Source organism: Periophthalmus magnuspinnatus, chromosome 17 (genome assembly GCF_009829125.3).
Source record: "Periophthalmus magnuspinnatus isolate fPerMag1 chromosome 17, fPerMag1.2.pri, whole genome shotgun sequence".
NCBI classification, from domain to species: domain Eukaryota; kingdom Metazoa; phylum Chordata; class Actinopteri; order Gobiiformes; family Gobiidae; genus Periophthalmus; species Periophthalmus magnuspinnatus.
Genome location: NC_047142.1, coordinates 6,613,254 through 6,633,380, shown reverse-complemented (window position 1 = coordinate 6,633,380; position 20,127 = coordinate 6,613,254). Strand labels below are relative to the sequence as shown.

The following is a 20,127-nucleotide window of genomic DNA, read 5'->3' as shown; positions in this document are numbered from 1 at the left end:
AATGTTATTAATGGTTAAAGAAAATGACATTTTGGAAATGTGTTTTGACATTAATGTTTATATTGTGGCATCCAAAGGTTGTCACATCTAGTGCAATGCACATCTTTAAAAAATGTTTGTAACTGATGACTTGAGAGAGAGAGAGAGAGAGAGAGAGAGAGAGAGAGAGTACACATATACACACGTCACTGTGAGGTTAAAACAAAAACACACAAAAAAACGCATTTCAAGTTTATATTATTCTGTTATTTATTGAGGAGCTAGGAAAACAAGTAAACCAAATAAAGTGTAACATAAGACAGAATAATGCAACTATGATTGAAAAGCAGTTAACTGCAGTGAGATTAAGGGCACAAAAAAATGTTATTGTCACATGGTTTCCAGTATCCTCATAGCTAGAAATGTACTTTCATTTGTGCACTGGGGGGCTGCTTATGCATATGCTCTGAGTTACATCAATTATCAGTATAATAACAACACTCAAAATAATGTTACAATGTCAACATTGAGAGCAATTACAAACAACACCATGCGTTATCAGCAAAGGTGCAAAATTAAGAAAAGGGTAAGGTTATGCATGCTGTTAACAAAGTTCAAAAAACAATATATTTTTTTAATTTCTGGAAGTCACAAATCCCAAAATTCTTTCAACCTCTAGAAAAACAAAATAACTTACTGAGTGTATAACTGACAAATTGAATTCAAACCTTGAACTACAGGGATGTGTTGCTGAACATTTTACAACTCAGTTTACTTGGTTATTAAACATATTGGATTAAACATCTAGCTTGTTAACAGTTCAAGCATCAAAATCCTTGATACATTTTTGATCACAGGGTAGAAAAAGTGTATTCACAATTAGTACTTTTTTCTCAAAAGAGTACGTACACACAGATTTTAATATGGTCACTTAAAGACCCAATCTGGAGGTTCTCCAGGGAAGCCCTTCAAGTATTTGTGCCACTGTCGAAAAAAGTGGTTTCTGTGCAGTATCCCAAAGAAGTGAAGCTAACATAATATAACTTATAACAATGTAACACATTAAAAGAACACTTCATTTTAAACATTGTGTTTTTGTATTAGTCTGCCCAGGACTTAAGGATAAAAAAAAAATCCCTAATTGACAGTACAGTGCCATTTCTATTATTTCCACGTATTGGCTGTTTGGGAGATGGATGATCGAGAGGGGATCATGTCCAGCAGGTACTCCCTCTGACGAGCATCCACAGATGCTGAAGTCTTATGGCCTGTCAAGCTTGGATTTACGTAGGCCATTGTTACCCCTGTGGACATGCAAGAGCTGTGTTACAATTATTCTTAGAAGTGCATTTACACATAATACATTCCACACAGATTGTATGTTATCAGAAAATTTACAAGATAAACGCAAAAGGATAATCAGTGGATCCAAGGACACTCACCACAATAAACACAACAATATCACCCATCAGGCAGTTGCACCAATTCATTGCCCCATTGCGTCTTTCAGCTTTAGTTCATGCTTAATTCTTAATATGTACAGTGACACCACTCAAAGCAAGTCCAGTGAAATTTGATGGACGTAAAGCTGTGCAGGGGACTAGTTTAATTTCTGTTAGAAATCACTACTTTCAATTTTCCCCCAATTAATTATCTGAGTGCCCAAGATTGCAGAAAGAAGCACGAATTAAGTATAACTCCAAGAATATTTTCAAAAAGGGTACAGTGTTATAACATGGATAATTGCTCAAAAATATGTCACCTTTAAAGCTAGAAATGTCCTAATATTGTGTTATGGAGTACCACTTGATTAATAAGGACTGGTTTTGGACTAGATATTGCTAAGTACAGCATTGGTAAAGTCTACCTCTTTGGCTGTTGCTTTGCTTCTTCCATGCAGTGGATGATGCACTACAACCGCTGAAATTCTTGTCGCCGCTGATTCCACTGCTGTTCACCTTTGTACTCTGGACAGACTGTCGAGAAATCTGGGACTGCTTACCTGGCCGGCTGACCAAAGCTGCGGCCGCGACTGCACTCTGGAGCTGAGAGGAGGATGAGAAAGAGTGGGGAACACCTCGAACACTGACTGATGACACACTGCCATGGGACAGCTGCCCATGTGAGCTCTGTGGAAAGGTGGGAACGTGCTCAATAATGTAAAATTTGCACAAATTTAAGATGTTATTTTTTAAAATGTCTTCACCTGCTTGATGGAGTGATGATGAACCAGGTTGACTCCTCGACTTGACTGATGATGCTGTAAAGATGACACTCTGGCCTGAGCTTGTTTTAACTGCTGAGACACCAGGTGCTCTGCCTTCAGTGACGCTGATGAACTACTGTGGGATACTGTTGACGAGGCCTGAATAATACACTGGTCTATTTCCTGCTCCTGCTGCAGTGCTTTGACAAAAGCTGCTTTCAGCCTATTAGTATGCTCTGCTTTTAAAGCTTTTTTCTGATTGGATGACATACAGTCTTCACAGAAGACCACTCCACCTTTGGCTTTGTCTTGCCTCCAACGGCAGGTGAAGTCAGTCTTGCACTGGGTGCAAATGAAGGGGTCTCGAACAATTGGCCTGGCTGACGTAAAGCCCGTTTTTCCTGTTTGTAAAGACAGATGGGTTGTGAATAAACAACTTTCTGAGGATGCAACTAAATATGCATCCATGGCTTTTCTTTACTTTAAATTGAGTAAACCAAATAAAATAAATTAATGTTTACATGGACATGAACTGAACAATGACTTACCTCTGTGGAAAGTATCAAGTAGATTTTGCACTACTTCTTCAAGTCCAACTAGATAGATAAATTCATTATTGGCCGCTGAAGGCAAAAAGTTAAACTCTGGGGCAGGAGGCTTTGGAGGGGGAATCTCCAAGAGTGTCTTCTCTAGTTGCTTCCTCAGGGCAAGTTTTGCTGCCGCTTGGCGACTGGCAGGAGAGTCATTTACACTGATCACTGACAATCCGCTTCCTGAAGTGGAACCTTTCATAGCTGATGAACCCTTTGAAATACATACAATAATGATGCGTAAAATTAAACTGTGTGTAACTGACTGGAAACATGAGCTTGTTTCCATGGTAATGTTATTGTTTTGCCTGAAATGTTCCACAGTAAGGCGCTAAGCAAGTGGGGTCACCTCTCCACAGATCTGACTTATAAGGTCATCCTATGGTGTCACTTACTTGTCTTCATGAAGACAGAAAGTTTAATGCCCTGTTGTGGAACATACACTGCCTGGCCAAAAAAAAAGTCGGCACCAAAAAAAGGTCATACACTCTAATATTTCGGACGTCCTTTAGCTTTGATTATGGCACACATTTGCTGTGGCATTGTTTCGATTCTGTAATGTCACAAGATTTATTTCCATTCCATGTTGCATTCATTTTTCACCAAGATTGATTGATTGATGATGGTAGAGTCGGACCGCTGCACAAAGCCTTTTCCAGCACATCCCAAAGATTCTCAATGGGGTTAAGGTCTGGACTCTGTGGTGGACAATCCATGTGTGAAAATGATGTCTCATGCTCCTGAACCACGCTTTCACAAATTGAGCCCGATGAATCCTGGCATTGTCATCTTGGAATATGCCCGTGCCATCAGGGAAGAAAAAATCCACTGATGGAATAACCTGGTCATTCAGTATATTCAGGTGTTAGCAGAACTCATTCTTTGAGCACAGACTGTTGCTGAACCTCGACCTGACCAACTGCAGGAGGAGAGGACTTATTTGCTTAGTTAAGTCCAGGTGGCAACTTTTTTTGGCCAGGCAGTTACTAGATAATGCAATAGTATTGTGCAATTGTATTTGAGCACAAGTTACACCAAGGATCATGTTGGTCTAGCTCACATGTGTTAAACTCAAGGCTTGCGGACCAAATGTGGCCCTCCAAATCATTTTATGTGGCCCTCGACAGGGTAAATTAAAAAGGTATGATGGTCTTAAAATGTAATTTTATCAGGAGATACACAGTTACACAGTCATATTTTTACAGCTACGCAAATGCATATGCAATATTTGTAACTTGAATAAGTAATAAATACAGAAACAGTAAATTAACAAGTTAAAAAAGTAGCTAGATTTATTTTACACCTGGCCCTTTGAGGGCAGCCATTTTGCTGATGTGGCCCTTGGTGAAAATGTGTTTGACACCCCTAGTCTAGCTCATTTTGCCTAGAGCAACCAGTTAAATACTTTTTAACAAGAAAAGAAAAACAACTTACCAATGCACTGGCATTATTGCCCACTCTGATGAGGCCTGATTGGACCAAACCTCTCTGACCCTGGGAGGCCGGTGCTGAGGTCCTGGGTCCGAGGAGCAGAGGAGGGGGTCCTGAGCCTGAATTTCCAACTGCCATCTGCTGCTGTTGTTGCTGCCGGAGAGCCTGAATCTGCTGTGAAGACACAGAAATGGGCTAGCGACAGGGACATCACATAGAGACATTATAGACAAAGTGGAGGACACACACAACAGAAAGCACAGAACAGGACAGAGAACAGACACAAATCAGTCCTAGGCTAGTTATGCTGTAGTGTTTAGTGGTTTACATAATAAAATACTATATTGTGACATTAGCCCCATTTCACAAAGCAGGTAGAACCCACAATTTCAAAGAGGCAGAAGTCATTATCAATGGAGCCATGAAAAAGGATTCACCATGGCAAGAGTTCATCCTTGGTAGTTGGTAGGACAAGAATAAAAGTAACCCTGGAAGCTAAGTAGGGTTGGGTCTGGTTAGTAGTTGTATGGGAAATTGCTGGAAACACCAAATGGTATAATATGGCAGCAGTTGCTCATTGTGGGCAGCCATGTCTTGCTCAGACTAGTGCCTTCTGTTGTTGTGTCCTTGAGCAAGACATTTCACCCACTTTGTCTTCAGTGTCCCATGTACACTGGTGTATGAATGAGTGTGTTTGTGAGAGTGAATGTAGGCCAACAGATTGGCTCATGGCTACAATTTGGTGTGTTTGAAGAATTTACTATATCATGTATTTGCATTAACATTAACTAAAAACAAATAATGCAATATACAATTTTTATTATGTTTTTTAACAAAGCCTGAGTTGCATCTGACCTGCTCCTTGAAATGGCCTATATATTCCAAATGTTATCCTGACATTACTGACTGAATAAAGGGTGCTCAATTCACCTGTGCTCCTCTGACAAGAGGTGGCATGGTACCCTGGGAGCTGTGTTTGGATATATGCTGCCCACCTCGCACTAGTGGCGGTGGAATAACTGTGCCTGGGTTACGAACTGTCAAAATCTGCAAAGGATATGAGACAGGTTAAGGATATACAATAGTACCAAGTAACAGGATGTTCCACACTTACTTGCTGTGACCCTTTGGTGCTTACTGTAGTTCCTCGGATAAGAGGAGGAGGAGCTGAGGATCCAGTCAAACCTGAGGCCTAAAGCATTTAAGTAAAATTACAATAAATTAACCATGTGATAATTATGAATGCAATTAATGTGGAAATTTGCCTTGTGAATAGTATCCCTCTGTATTTGGCTCTGTCGAAGTTTCTTTAGAAGGACCAGTTTGGCCTCTTCCAGCCTCAGCTCCTCCTTTAGCTGCTTAATGATCCGCCCCCTTTCTTCCGCACTGCTCTTCTATACTCAAAAAGACCAGAACGTCAGGATGAGCAGACTAAACACACAAATGATTGAAAACTACATACCATTAGTAGCTCTGTATCAAGCTTGTTAAAGTGACTCAGGCCGTTCATTGGTGGGCTCGGCGAGTCATTATCTGACAGAATTATGACATCATCATCTTCGGGAGATGGAGGCCGTTTCTCTCTTTTGATACTATACACAGGACAACATAATTAGAGATGGTAAATTATTATAAAACCAGTTTGCCTTCCCTAAAAATGCAAAAGAGCATTTGCTCCAAGAGGGGTGTGCATGCTCCAGTGTGAACCGGACAGTTACATTCTGGACTACAGTAAACGGTGTAGCGTATGTAATAAAAAGCACTTGGATCATGTATATTTGTATGACTGGGCATTGCAGAGCTGCCGTTTGACACGTTCCTCTGATGAGACAAATTGGATCAACTTAATATCAGCGACAGTCCTACGGACTCTGTCTGCGAAGGTGAGCATGGGTTCGTCTGAACAGGTGAGTCTGGAGGAGCTGTCTCTGTTGTTCCGAAAGCTTTTTCTCCTCCACCACCAGCGCGTACAGTCAGCGTATTGTTTTTAGCCACAAGTGAAAGAAAAGACCACAGCGTATAGGGGAAGCGAGCGTGTGCTCACATATTCTCGGGCTCTGTCTGCTTGAAGTGCCTTGTCATAGAAGTAAGTTTGGCGATCAGCTGATGGTCTCTCACGAGGCTCATGGTGCGGTGTTTGGGGTGAATGATGCGTGGTGTATGTGTACAAGACCGATCCAAAAATAACAGAACTAAATCTATTGTGCACTGGGGTCGCTCCACAGAGCCACTGACGTGTGAAAATGACCTAAGACCTTCATTTAGGATCTCTGTCGCGTTTGCCAAACTTAGAGATAGCCAATTGAGAAATTTCATGACATTTTGTGCATGTAAGTAGGTCTGTGAACAGTTGTACAGATTGACTATGTATCCCTCTTCCACTTAAGAAAGATGTTTAAATGCATAATCCTCTACAGATACTTGAATTCTGTGTCAGTTTGTGTTTTTTTGCATTTGTTATTGTAGAGTTTCTTTTTGCCTTTTCCTTTTTTATGCATCATGAACGGTTTACCAATAGAATGACAACAAGGAATAAAGGGGAGAGGCAATACCCGCACGCTTCAGCTTTCACTTTTTTGGTCTTTTGGTCCGTTTCAGGAATAATGCTTGTAAATACAATTAACTGTATATTCATAGGAAGGAATCATTTGCCTGAAACCGGATTGTGAGGACTTTTCCCCATTCAAAAAGATAATACTTTGAATAGGATTTCTCAATTGCACTGGGGCCGTTGTCATAGCTTGGAACCCGTGAATGCCAGTGATTGAAATCAACTAAATCCATTTCAACCATATCTGAATTTATATGAATAAATTTACATTGTTTAAGCAAGAGTAAGTAAAAAATTAAACATGGAGATCTGCAGTGTAGCTATAGCTCTGCCACACTGATCGAATTGAAATCCAATCAAATCATCAATTATCAGTTTGCGGCTTTTTAACTGAGAGGTCAACAGCCAATCCTCTGTTACTAAAACATGTGGCTTGAAGCAGAGTTTTGACTTGGGAGAAATAAATTTGACTATTTGTTGTGCAAATGTCACTGATTAAAAGTCTGTTTTCTTTATGTTAATGAAATGGGCTTAATGAAAACCATTCTTTAAAAGCGTAGTCTATGTAATTTAGGGGAATCTTGAGTGTGCAGTTTCTGGGTGCAAGTCTCTGAGTGTCTCTTCTTGAGCCATTTCACATGGATTAATCACTACTCTTACAGAGAAGTCACTTAACCTCAAAGTCATCATCATGTGATTACAAACTTTTTCTCTTTTTGTTCCCTCAAATGTAGGAACCATAGCAACAGCCAGCTAAAACTGGTTTGGAACATGCAGTGTTTTGGGGGTTCTGGTGGCGCTCAACAATATTACTTACATTACTTACATAAAGCCAGCTGTGTGAGCAAACCTAGAAGGCAGGTCATAACTGATTATTCTGTGTGTACTGTGCCTTTTACACTTTAGAGTCCTTAAAAGCTACATATTGGATTTCACTTAAGGCTTAGAAAAGCAAACACGTTCTTTTGTTCTTAGTCATATAATAATTAGTTAATGCCCTGAACTTACTCTCAAGTTAAGTAGTCAAAGCAAGCACCTGTTTCTTACCTTTTACATGTGGTCATATCCACAGGCTGGTCAGCAGCCTGAACTTCTACTTTTATGGTGGCCTCCACCTCGCCTGCAGCAAACACCCCACCAGTCATCTTTGGTTCTTTTTGTCGCACTCGAGTCCTTGTGTCTGTGGTGCTTTCTCTCCTCCCCTTACTTGGGCTGTCCATGCATTCAGTTCGATTGTCCAAGCTGGCCTCCTCTTTTGGTCTCGGTGACAGATGTGGTTGCTCATTCTTTACTGGTTGACCATCTAAAGGTAAAACTAAAGACAATGATGTCTCTGCAATGATGTCGTCATGCTGCTCTTCCTTGTGCTTATTGTCCTGCTCAGAAATACTGTTCTGGGATTCAGACTTGTTAGGTTTTGTTTGCATCTGTGATGTGGGCTCCAATAAGTCCAGTTTAGGCTTTTTCTGTTCATTGTCAGCGTTTGAGGTCTCCGTAGAGGTGACTTCTCTCTCAAGCGCCCTCTTCTGGCTTCGAGTTTGGCGGACAGCCTCCTCAGACATCCCCTGTACAGAAAAGCAGAAGATGATCTGACAAAAGCACAATAATTGGATATTAATAACTTAACCCCTTAGAAATCTGGTATTTCCCCCCTAAAACTCCTGACTAAAATAAAGGCCCAATTAAAACTAAACCTGTTACTGAAACCTTTGGACAGACGCAGACAAATGGCTGGACTCGATATGGATCTGAGGCTCTGTAGTTTTGGGTTCTGCTGTCTGATCTTCTCTAATAAGTGTAAACAAGTTTTTGACAGATGAAACTCAGATGTCATATCCCACCTGGATTTTTTGCAAAATATAAAAGTAGGTATAGCTGGTGTCCTGGGGAATCGTCCGATAGAGACTAGATTGTACATCTGTTGGGTCCTGACAATTCCTATGTCAAACTTGAAGCATATCTCACAAAAAAATAGGTTTAAGGGCTTGTAATTAGGATTTTTAAAACTCCAAGAGGAATTCCTATACATTTTTTGTAAATTTTAGGTTTGTTTGGGTTTTTTTTGGACTACAACCTGGTCCAGATGTGAAAATAAGTGGGTTCCATTCATGCCCAAGAGGTTCACAGTTCCCTTTTATCAGATAGAGGACAAAAAGAAAAAAGTAAAGAAAAACTCTCTTATGGGGTTTACAAAGGCGTGATTAGACCACTAGTCAAGACACTTCACCCACCTTACTTAGTATGAATGTACTGAGTGAGAGAGTGACTGGTGGTGGACAGAAGGGCTGATGAGGCATGTTGGCAGCTTTGCTTCCGTCAGTCTATCCCACAGTAGTTGTAGCTTATCAGCAGTATAGATAACCCATAATGCCTGCTTTTCATGAATTAATGATAATAACAATACACATCCATGTGTGACATGTTTTGAACAAATAATTTAAAATATCTACTATATACACTATTGTCCTGTATGGGCTGGCCATTGGTCAGGCTCCAACAGAAGACAAGTGAACAAGAAAACATTAAATACAAAATAACACAGAACATGCAGACTAAAGAAATATCGACAAAATTTTTTGTTTGAAGTTAAGCAACCCAATGAATGCAGAGCACTTATACTGGACTCCTACCGAAATTACATTGTGGTTTGTGGGGTTCTATAGAAAACTTAAGTTTGCTATAAAAAAAAAGCCCAACTATTAAGCTGCTAAATCGTGACTACTTGTCTCTGACACATTTGTCCTTCCTGTTCTTTGACATAAAGCACAAAGGTACCCATCGAATATGACTCCTGATGATGCCAATCATTTTATAATGACAAGCTCACTTTTTAAGTTTCAAATTTGTTGACATCAACAAAACACATGACATGACCCTTCCCAGGATTCAGTGGGACACACAAAGTACTATGCTTGAAAACTGGTTCAAACCGGTTAGCTCGTGTGTGTGTGTGTGTGTGTGTATGTGTGTGTGTTTGAGTGTGTGAGTATGACTGAGAGCGTAGCTGCAGCGAGTTTTAACCCTTCAGGTGCTGAAGGAGACACTGGACTACATAAGGACGGCCATTGCAGTGCACTCTTCTTGTATAAGTGCATCATACCAGAGATGGTAAACATGCATTTCAGGATGCTAGTACTATTTTAAGACAATTTGATTGCACGTCACAGAATGCGAAACTAAATTAGGAGCATATGTGCGCTACAATAAGTTTGTTAAATGACAGCTCATAGCTATAGAGGGTAGTAAGCTTGACACAGAAATGGACCCCAAACCTCCTGAACCTTACACGGACACTGACCCTATCTTTGTAACGGGAATGTGAATGGAAGACGGGGTTCACATTTCATCTTTATGGCACTTTACACACACCTTTGTGCCCACACATGAAAGCACACCATCACCTCAGGGCCGTGACATCACACAGACTTCACAGGACAATAATACAAACAAAGCCAAAGTCTTGCACAAAATAAGATGTCAAATAAACACACACAGCCACGTGGTTCATTGTTTGAATTAAGGAGAACTTTCTTAGGTTTGAACCATGAATGAAACCGTGAATGTAAATAAGAATATTGCTATTAGGGATGTCAAAAATATTAAAATCAGATACTAGTATGGAAAATAAATATTTGAGCAAGTATTGATAGAAAAAAAATATATAAAAATTATATTAACAAGAAAAAGTTGGACTTTCCTGAACAGTTTTAGAATGAGCTTTATCAGAACTAAAACCATGTGGTAGCATAAATAGTACAATTACTCTGTGTTGAATTTGACCACCTAGTGCATCAAAATCACTATTCCTTAAATCTTATACAGTTACTGTGTGCCATGCTTACTTTCTCTTAAAGCTACTATCTATAAGTTTATTTGATTTTTGGAGGGCAAATGTGAAACCTGTTCCACCTCCTCTCACCTAGCCTTTGTTCAGGCTCACCTGTGCTCTCAGCTCGTCTTCTGTCAGGCCAAAGCTGGGACACAGACAGAATTAACATAGATAGCATCTAGTGGTGATACATGAGAATACAACAGGGTCGGCCAATCCAATTACGGATGGTAGCTTTAAAAAGAAAGTTAATATATTCCCCGTACAAGTCATCTGAATTTGCATGGTATCACACTGATTAAACTGTGGGACACACGTGCTATATTCCAACAAGTTCCTGTTCACAGTTGGGACAGAAAACTTACCACTACAACATGTTCAAAACATCACAGCAAAAGTGCATTACCTCACACATGAACTCAAACTTGAGTCATGTCTAATTTGTTAGAAGGTCTGTATTTATCATAAATATTAAATCACTTGGAGGTCACACACACAGAGGTTGACCAATATTTTTATCATGAATGTAAAATATACAACATCTTTAAAAAGCAACATAACACATATTTTGATTTTAAATTCCATAAGCATGACCTGTGTCCCCAGATACTAGGTAAACATGTTCAAATCAAATATAGCATTTACAAAACAATTGTAATACTGATTTATTCTTTATTCATACAACGTAATAATAATAATAATAATAATCATAATAATAATAATAATAATAATAATAATACATTACATTCAGTCTTATACAGCACTTTTCCAGTCTCTCAAGGCTGCTTTACAATATTGTGCATTATTTATTCACTCCATAATCGGTGATGGTAAGCTACTATTGTAGCCACAGCTGCCCTGGGGTAGACACACGGAACCTAGGCTGCCAATCTGTGACAAGTACTAACCAGACCCATCCCTCCTTAGCGTCTGAGATCTTATGAGCTTAGGCTTTGGTCATTGCTTGGACACGATGGCCAAGTTGTTTATGTTAGAATATGGTGTTTTCGTTCTCAACATGATTATCCAATCAGAAAGCAGAACAAGCCTCACATGAGTCAGTCAATTTTGGTTGCCAGTTTCAATGCTCAAATCCAGTAGTTTTAAACCTAAGAGAAGTCTCTCTGATCTGAATCCTCGCTACCTAAACCCCAGCACCTGCAGCCAATCATTAATCAGTGCCTCTGCTGCTGCAGTATACACTGTCTGTACACTGAGAATGAGAAAAAACCATGCCTATCCAGACTGTCCTCTATATACATGTTAATACACTGGCAACTCAGGTTCAGCTGTGATTGTAGTTTCTTTTTTTTTTTAAACAGTAAGGGCACAGACTACATATTGTTCCTTTAAATATATTTGGTCAAATATTTTAAATAAACTTTCCAACCTTTCCATCTTGATAAAAATAACAATATTTATCTCACTGCTGTGGTTGATCAATATTTACCTATATTTACATTTTCATATCTATAAGGCCCTTACCTGGCCAGCCAGAACCACACGCTTTGGCAAAACTTTACAAAGACAAGTGGGTCTAGAACAGTATCCGGTCTCCCCTATTCCAGAGAGCGTGATTGACAGGCGGATTAACCAATCAGAGAGATACATGATCCATTCAGGTAAAAAAACAAACATGGCACCATACGAGGAATGAGAAACAGCGGATTTCTGCAGAATAAACAATCAAAGCATTAAACCATTATCATCATTAGAAATTTGAAAAGGTACATTTGAGAGAGCTGTGTAATCCCTCAGCCATCCAGGTCTGATCCATAGGAAAAGCCAAAGTTAAATCTGTCAACTGGACAAAATGTTGTAGGAATCCAGTTTTGTTCAGTCTGTTTTGTCCAGTTGACAGATTGAACTTTGGCTTTTACATTTTAGATGATAAAATGTGTCCACATCAGTCTAGTTAATTTGTACTGTTCTGAATTCACTGTAAAAACCTGCACATAATTATTTTTTATATTGGTATGGACTGTAGGAAACTGCATTTATTGGACATGGGGACATTTTATTGTATTTAACTGCTCATGTTAATGATGAAATGAAAGTCTCATAATATAATTGTAATGAAATGTGTATTTCTAATGTGTGTTCACCTGCCCAGGGACTGCAGATGGAAAGTAGCAGTAGCTAAATCTGGTACAAATCATCTTTTTTTTTTGTAAGAATAATGAATTTGTACATGGTACCTGACAAATAAAAAAAAAAAGTATTTATCTCAGTTAAAATAAGTTCTATTTTTTGTTCTGAATGATACGAGAACTTGAGAGGCTTCCACATTTGAGAGACATGCTACAAATTTGCGACTGTGGTTGGATTGTCAAATTAGGTTATTCATACTCTATCCTCCTAGGACCTGGCGTCCACATATGTGGACAACACATTTTGGGTTGTCTAGGCCACAATGCAAATTTTTAGAAGAAGAATAACAGCATACAAGAACAGCAACAATGTAAATATATTCAGAGAGTTTAGAATGTTTAGAATATTTTTAAAAAAATGTTTTTTTGTAAAGGCACATGTTTTCCTGCTCCTGTCAGCAGCTCTTCACATGAGACACATTGTTCCAAGAGGCACAATCGTTGTTTCTGATTTTGTTTTTACATTCAGGACATATGTTGCTGTGTTCAGGGTCTGAATAAATAGTTTTTACAAATCATTACTCAAATGTTTTATCAAAATGATGATATATTCATATCCACATATGAGGACATTCATTTTACATCACTTTTCTCAGAAACCACATAATGTAAAAAGATAATTCTTTGTATTTACAGTCATCAGGTCCCAGTCAGCCCAAATAACAAAGAGAAATTAATAAAACATGTCATGCAAGAGCTCGGGTCTTAGGAGGTTATGGTCCGATTCTTCTGAATTTGACCAGAACGCAGAAGGGACTGGCTCGTCAAGTAAATAATGTCCATAAACTGATATTAAGTTATAGTAAAGTTAATCTGGGACATAAAATTATTTGTTGCGTGACTGTGTAAACATGCAGTCATATTTTCAGCCTATAAGTGCTCTTCTGTTTCTAGTGTAAGTCATTAGTTTGTTCAAAAAGGCTTCTGATGCACTGGGGACAAACTGAGAATGACACATGGGCACACAGACTTGGTCAACTTGGCTAAATCAGAAGTTGCCAATATAGTACCCGCTCTTACTTGAAAGCTTACGCAAAGCTTACTCAAAGGTTCATGCTTTATAAAAAACCAAGGTATTTGAGGGATGGACATGGTGTGAAAATCATTTTTTATTTTGTCAAAACAGACAGAGGAATCACAAAGTTACAAGGTGCTGAAGTCGCCACACCAAAAGCATGGTATCCTGGAGGTGTGAACAATAGAAAGCGGCGCTTAGATTGTGTCAGCAATGTTTTAGTTTAAAAACAAACAAAAAGGCAACTCTTAAACTTTGTGATCGTCATGAATAGGCTATTACAGAGAGAAGCTGCCAGCACAGGACAGGCACGAAGCCAGTCAGGCCAGAACTAAACCAGGTCTAAATCAGGACTAAACCAGTTTTAAACCAGTTCTATAAACCCTGTCAAAACTGGTGTTCATTGAGGGTTTTAGAATCCATAGCCTACTCTGAACAGGCAGAGCCACATGAAAAGTAATCATTTGCATCTTATATTAAATCATGACTGGATTACATTAGTTTATTCAGATTTACTGCAAGATGAAAGTTATTAGTATCTTGATATAATTTTAAATATCAATTCTATTATTCACTGTTTTAAAAATTATGATTTTTTTTATGTCCTGATTCACTTGTTAAAATACCAAAATTACATGTGCCTTCACAAGTAAACGCAAACACATATATCAAATAGCTAGTAACTCACAATTTCATATCTTGTATAGTTTTGTGGAAAAAAAAAAAGTTAACCTACAAAGCCTACAATTACAACTGGTATAGCCTTCAACCAAGTCTGTGTTCTTCAAATAGCTAATAGCTCTAAAAAGGTTGTCGAACCCTGGGATGGAATTTAAAAGTCAGACTGATACCTGAAAGAAGCCTCCAATATCACCAATATAGCAACCGATATATTGTCCTTCCCCAACTCATTCAGTCCTCTCGAGTCAAGCTTAAATGCTCTAGTCATGTATAATATGTGCTCAGCACCATATTTACCCACTGACAGTCACAGACCTTTATACTTTCAGAAAACATTTGTACACGGTATACTTTGACACCACTCTGTACTGTACAGCAAATTACTTTGGGTGCATGAACTTAATGAATATTATTAAAGAAGACATGTAGTGTTTTTTTCATGTACTAAGTATTTAATTATAACGTGTCATTTTACATTTACTTTGTTCTGAACTGCAATATTGTTTTCTAAATAATAAAAGGTCCATTGACTTCCTGTTCAACACTGCACAAATGATAAGCCCCACCCATTCATAGTAAAGTTCTATAGTACCAAGCAACGGATTGTCACATGTGTAATTACAGGGATGTGGGCGGGGGTAGGTGAAAACATCACTCATGCCTGAAATAGGACATTGCAAGGTAACTCAAACATGCGTGACTCAATCAAAATACAACTTTAAGTAAACTAATGATGAGAGTGGGATCTGGCTGCAAACCTGTACTCAGAGGTCCCTACACCCCACAGGCTCTACCAGGATGCCCCTCATGTAACTAACCTTTATCCAAACACTAGTGAATGGTCATTCATAAAATAAAGTTTAAAAAAAAAAAAGTACAATAAAGCACAAAAAAGTTCAAGTGGTTCACAATGATATTGCACAATCCCGCTAGTTCAATTCATATAACTCACAACTCCCCACAGTTCAGTTCATGTGGCTGCAATCTGCTTAATAGAGTCTAAATACACAAATAGTTCACCTCAGACATCAAGCTAGACTGTATCAAAAAACAAACCAAAAAGTGAGAAGCGAGCAGGCCTGTCATGATAATTACTGCATCGACTTATTATTCAATATATGAAAGAACAATATTTTTTGGGGGTCAGTATTTATTGTGTGTGTGTATTTTTTTGCACTACTTGGAAATGTTTGGATTTTTTTGGAAATATGATAAAATTTAAGCAGTAAAATGTTGAATAAATCACTTCTATGACTCATTATAGATACAAACTAACTATTAAAGTGTTTCATTCTGCTACTTATTTATTGCAGCTCATGATTTTTTTTTAAATATTATACATTTAGAATAGCTTTTTGGGGACAATTCTACTTATTATTATTGGGTTATTGTCTTAGTAGCATAAATTTGTTTCAATATCACTGTTTATCATCTTCTCACTTCTTACTTCAACATTTGTTATTGTGACAGGCTTAGGTGCGATGCAAAAGAGGTTAGCCAAACCAGAGCAAGTGCAGTTCTTAGAGTTGTAGAGAGAAGTCTCCAGATTAAAGCTCAAGGATTATTCCATAGCTCGCCATTAAGTATGGACACAGGACCATGGATTTCAGTCAATGAATTAAAAGTGTGCACACAAATCTAAGTTTAGCTAGCAATTAATCAATAACTATTTCAAATCAATGATAATATTAGCCATATCATCAATACATAATCATCACAATCTCATGTACAGTACCAGAGTAACAACTTGATTTATGACCTCCAAGTCATGTGCAGCAGCTTAAAGGGTAAATGACCCTTTACAGAACAGTGAATGTTTATGTAACCACTCCAGATTCATAAATGATCACAATAGAAGAAAATCTAGAGGAAAATAACAATATATGACCTTCGTTTACTAACTATGTTTGACAGCATTGCCCTCACAATATAAATGCATAAAAATGTGTCCGAACATGTCAGTTGTGCCTAATATTATAACATAGCCTTAATAACATAGGCCTAATAATATAGCCCTCATAACATAGACATAATAACATAGCCCTCATAACATAGACCTAATAACATAGACGTCATAACATAGGCCTAATAACATAGCCCTCATAACATAGGCCTAATAACATAGTCCTCATAACATAGGTCTAATAACATAGCCCTCATAACATAGGTCTAATAACCCAGCCCTCATAACATAGACTTCATAACATAGGCCTAATAACATACACTTCATAACATAGGCCTAATAACATAGACGTCATAACATAGGCCTAATAACATAGCCCTCATAACATAGGCCTAATAACATAGCCCTCATAACATAGGCCTAATAACCCAGCCCTCATAACATAGATTTCATAACATAGGCCTAATAACATACACTTCATAACATAGGCCTAATAACATAGACTTCATAAAATAGGCCTAATAACATAGCCCTCATAATATAGGTCTAATAACATAGCCCTCATAACATAGCCTTAATGACATGGTGCTGTAAAATGCTTAACTGTAGGTCAATTAGACCCTTATTTAGTTTCATTTATCAATTAACAATTAAATGGTATTCGATGTGTTCATGAATTATTTTAAGACCTTTATTTTAGGATGCTTCACCTTGAAATATTTTGAATGTGTTTACATTTTAGAATTCATAATTTCATAAAGTCATTATTTGTATGGAAGAAATATGCAAACTTATGATCCACAAAAGTTGAACCTTATTTTTGTTGGGGATTGCCACCACAAAACTTAAATCTTATGGCTTAAAGTTCTTTCAACTGACAAGTCTGCTGTCAAAAAAGACACCACACTGTGCGCCAGTTTTGTTTCATGTGCATAGGCCCAGAAATCACAGAAATACTATCTGCAATAGAACAGTGAAAAAAGCAAATTCAACCAAAGAATTCTGACCTGTCCTGCAGCTCACTGTTAAACTATGAACGCAACCTATTAAAGATCATTGAAACTTTCATTCAAGATATAATTTTGGTTTGAATGCGCTTTGTAAAGAGGAGCAGAGCGGGCCGGGCGCATGTCTGAGTGTGTATGTGGTGCCTGTCTGGGCCAGAGGAGTGTGCGCCGTGCGCGTGTTCAGCTTTAAGAGGAGGAAGACTACGGTTGTCACAGAGCGAAGTAGGAAGATTAGCTCCCAGATAGCACCAACACTGGTGCCACGGGGCTTGAGGCGGACAACGGCGTCCACCATTACCGACACTACCCATTGACCATCCAAACTCCAGCCTTTACACAGACACTTGACACATGTGCAGCCGGCGTTTTATCACTGACCAAACTCTAAACGGCTCAGCAGGTCATTAGTTAGCGAGCTAACATTAGCAGTATCGTAAAAACAAAAATACCAATCTAGCTTGAGCATGCCCTCGATACATCTCACTAATAAAGGCTCTATTAAGACTCCGACTCTATATCAAAAGTGGCCCAAAACTGTTGTCACGGGATGACCCACACGACAAGAACCGAGCCCGAATCCGTGACCTGGCTGCCCCGCGATGCGGGACGGCTTCCGTCTCGAAAAGGACAGGCTATCGGCTACAAACTTTCACCATACAGCCATAAAAGTGCCACAGAGAGAAATGCAGTGAACTGTTTACCTGCTTGTTCCCTCCAGAGTTAAAACCTTTGCTTCGGAACTCATTAATTTCGGGCCACGGACTGAGCTCGCCGCCGCGGAGCCGCTGGCGATGGCACGTCCTAATCCTTACCTTTTAACGACTGCTCCACTAGTCCAGACATCAAAGTAACGAGGTGGCACTGGACGTACAAAAAACATTAGATTTTGGTAGAACAAGCCCCCCTCCCCTTCCCAGAGCTCAACCTTTGGCTCTGCGGAGTAGTGTTACTTTTCAACAGCCCATCAGCTTCTTTATCGTCACAGATAGGTGGAGGAAGACCTGGCTCCTCTCGACGCGTCCGAATAAAAGGCTACCCTCGATCCACTCACTAAAAACTTCAGGTTCCTTTCAGTCAACTTACTTGGTCGCTGTGTCACCTCTTCTTTACCGATGGCAGACCAAGGAATGTGTAATCTGCAGTTAACCTCGATAAATCGGTGTTTTTTGAAATCCAGGGGATATCCTCTTTTTTTCGGCCCTCCCCACTGCCGCGTCTGTTGCCAAATAATGCGCCTCAACACACATGGAGCCGCTGCGTCCTCTTAGTGGGCATGCGCACCTCGGCATACCAGGGCGACCGGATCACATTATGAAGCCCACTGACTACAAGGGCCAAGACTGGGGGACCACGCCAGGGGCCAGGAGAGACTCTTGTGGCTGTTCGGTCACTGCTTTTATATGGGAGGCACAACACTTTGGTCATGAGGACCACAGACAGCATCACCAATTCAGCTGAGCATCACTTGTGCCAAGTTAGACACATTAAATCACTGGTCTGGATGAGCTTTGGGTTTATAGTCCAAAATGTGCAGCTTATGATAGAAAAGTCTGGACAAGACAATAAAAGCTGTCAAACGTTTGTCTTCATGATGGCATAGTTATGGATGCAGCCAAAAACAGATAGGCCTGGGCTATTTCTCATGAGTGGGATTAATATGAATAAAGTGTGAGATGTACAGTTCCAGTCACATAAGCTCATATATGCTCTCGCTGCAGGTTGGGTTACTATGTAAGAAGTTTCAGAATCGGCTCAACTACATCTCCAGCTGTCTCTTTAATGACAAGCATCACATCCCCTCAAAGCACCTAATCCTTTCTTATCCACAAACAGAATGAAACACTTGGTCCACACTACCACACCATGTGTTTGTCCCATAGAGTTTCAGTTCTCTGACAGGTGGTGCTTAACATCTGGGTCAGGGGTGTAAATGTGTTGACATGGCATCATTCTGTGTTCTAAAGGTGCCTGTGCACTAAACTGTGACTAAAGAGATCCAAATCTTAATTAGAGGACAAAACCAAGTAAGCACTAAACTGACCAGCAACAAATTAGGCATGAACACACCCTAAATAAATGGTTTTAAAATCTTTAAAACATAGCTTTATAAATTATTTGGCTTTCCAAGTAGGCTACCACAAAGACCAGGTCTAAAAGGTCTAAGACTAAACTCCGTAGAATAAAGGACCACAGCAAGTTCAGTAAATTGAATAAGCCAAAACCTATCAAACAAACTTATAATACATAAGGTATTCAAAGTAATATAAATAAAAACACAAGCCCTCACCGTGTGCCATAAGTAAACATGCACCTGTAAACAGCATCAGAACCAAAATGACAACATTTTGCCATCTGCATTCAATATTCTCAATAAATAAAGTATTGTAAAATATTTAACGTTCAGTCTTGTTATGTAATCCTTAATATATTTCAGTTGGGATCACTGACTCTATGGCAGAAGGTAAGCCATTAAAGGGTCAAGGTATCAAAGCAGAGGAAAGCCGTATTATCCTGTAGTAGAAGCAATCAGTTGTTAACTCATGCTTTGTTTCATTGACTGTATACTTTCTGGTGTTAAAAATAATTTCCTGTATAAGCTAGGTGTACTAGATTGTAGCTTTTTCTGGTGGACGCTCTTCCCATTTGCTTGTGAAAATGTTATGGCCTATTTATAACCACAGATATGAATGCTTTGGATTTATATAGCACCTTTCAATAATCCAAAGTTCTTTACATTGCATTTTTTTCATTCATTCCTCACTCTGTGAGCAAGTTACTACTGTAG

The 20,127-nt window shown here is 39.0% G+C and overlaps 1 protein-coding gene across 7 annotated transcripts; it reads right to left on the bottom strand.

Moving 5' to 3' along the window:
- Nucleotides 1-231: 231 nt before the first annotated feature.
- On the bottom strand, nucleotides 232-18,585 carry LOC117384920 (transcriptional repressor p66 alpha-like). Of its 7 annotated transcripts, none has more exons than XM_033982093.2 (11): nucleotides 18,426-18,585; nucleotides 7,805-8,322; nucleotides 5,669-5,798; nucleotides 5,472-5,600; nucleotides 5,321-5,398; nucleotides 5,137-5,253; nucleotides 4,210-4,401; nucleotides 2,734-2,989; nucleotides 2,186-2,586; nucleotides 1,847-2,108; nucleotides 232-1,283 (listed from the first exon to the last, which is right to left on the bottom strand). In XM_033982093.2, exons 2-11 carry the CDS (start codon nucleotides 8,317-8,319, stop codon nucleotides 1,144-1,146), a joined length of 2,220 nt encoding a protein of 739 aa, XP_033837984.1. In that variant the 5' UTR covers nucleotides 8,320-8,322; nucleotides 18,426-18,585; the 3' UTR covers nucleotides 232-1,143. The 7 variants fall into 7 exon arrangements, with proteins under 7 accessions (XP_033837984.1, XP_033837989.1, XP_033837987.1 ...); XM_033982098.2 differs by having other exon boundaries at nucleotides 1,982-2,108; XM_033982096.2 differs by having other exon boundaries at nucleotides 4,210-4,380.
- Between the last annotated feature and the right edge of the window lie 1,542 nt (nucleotides 18,586-20,127).

Bases quoted from the DNA above. Each gene is read 5' to 3' on its own strand.
- LOC117384920 (XM_033982093.2), bottom strand. From the start codon at position 8,319: ATGTCTGAGGAGGCTGTCCGCCAAACTCGAAGCCAGAAGAGGGCGCTT. The intron at 5,799-7,804 runs GTAAGAAACAGG...TCCTGTGTATAG, and splicing joins GATATGACCACATGTAAAAG to TATCAAAAGAGAGAAACGGC. The intron at 2,990-4,209 runs GTAAGTTGTTTT...TGTATTTCAAAG, and splicing joins GCAATAATGCCAGTGCATTG to GGTTCATCAGCTATGAAAGG.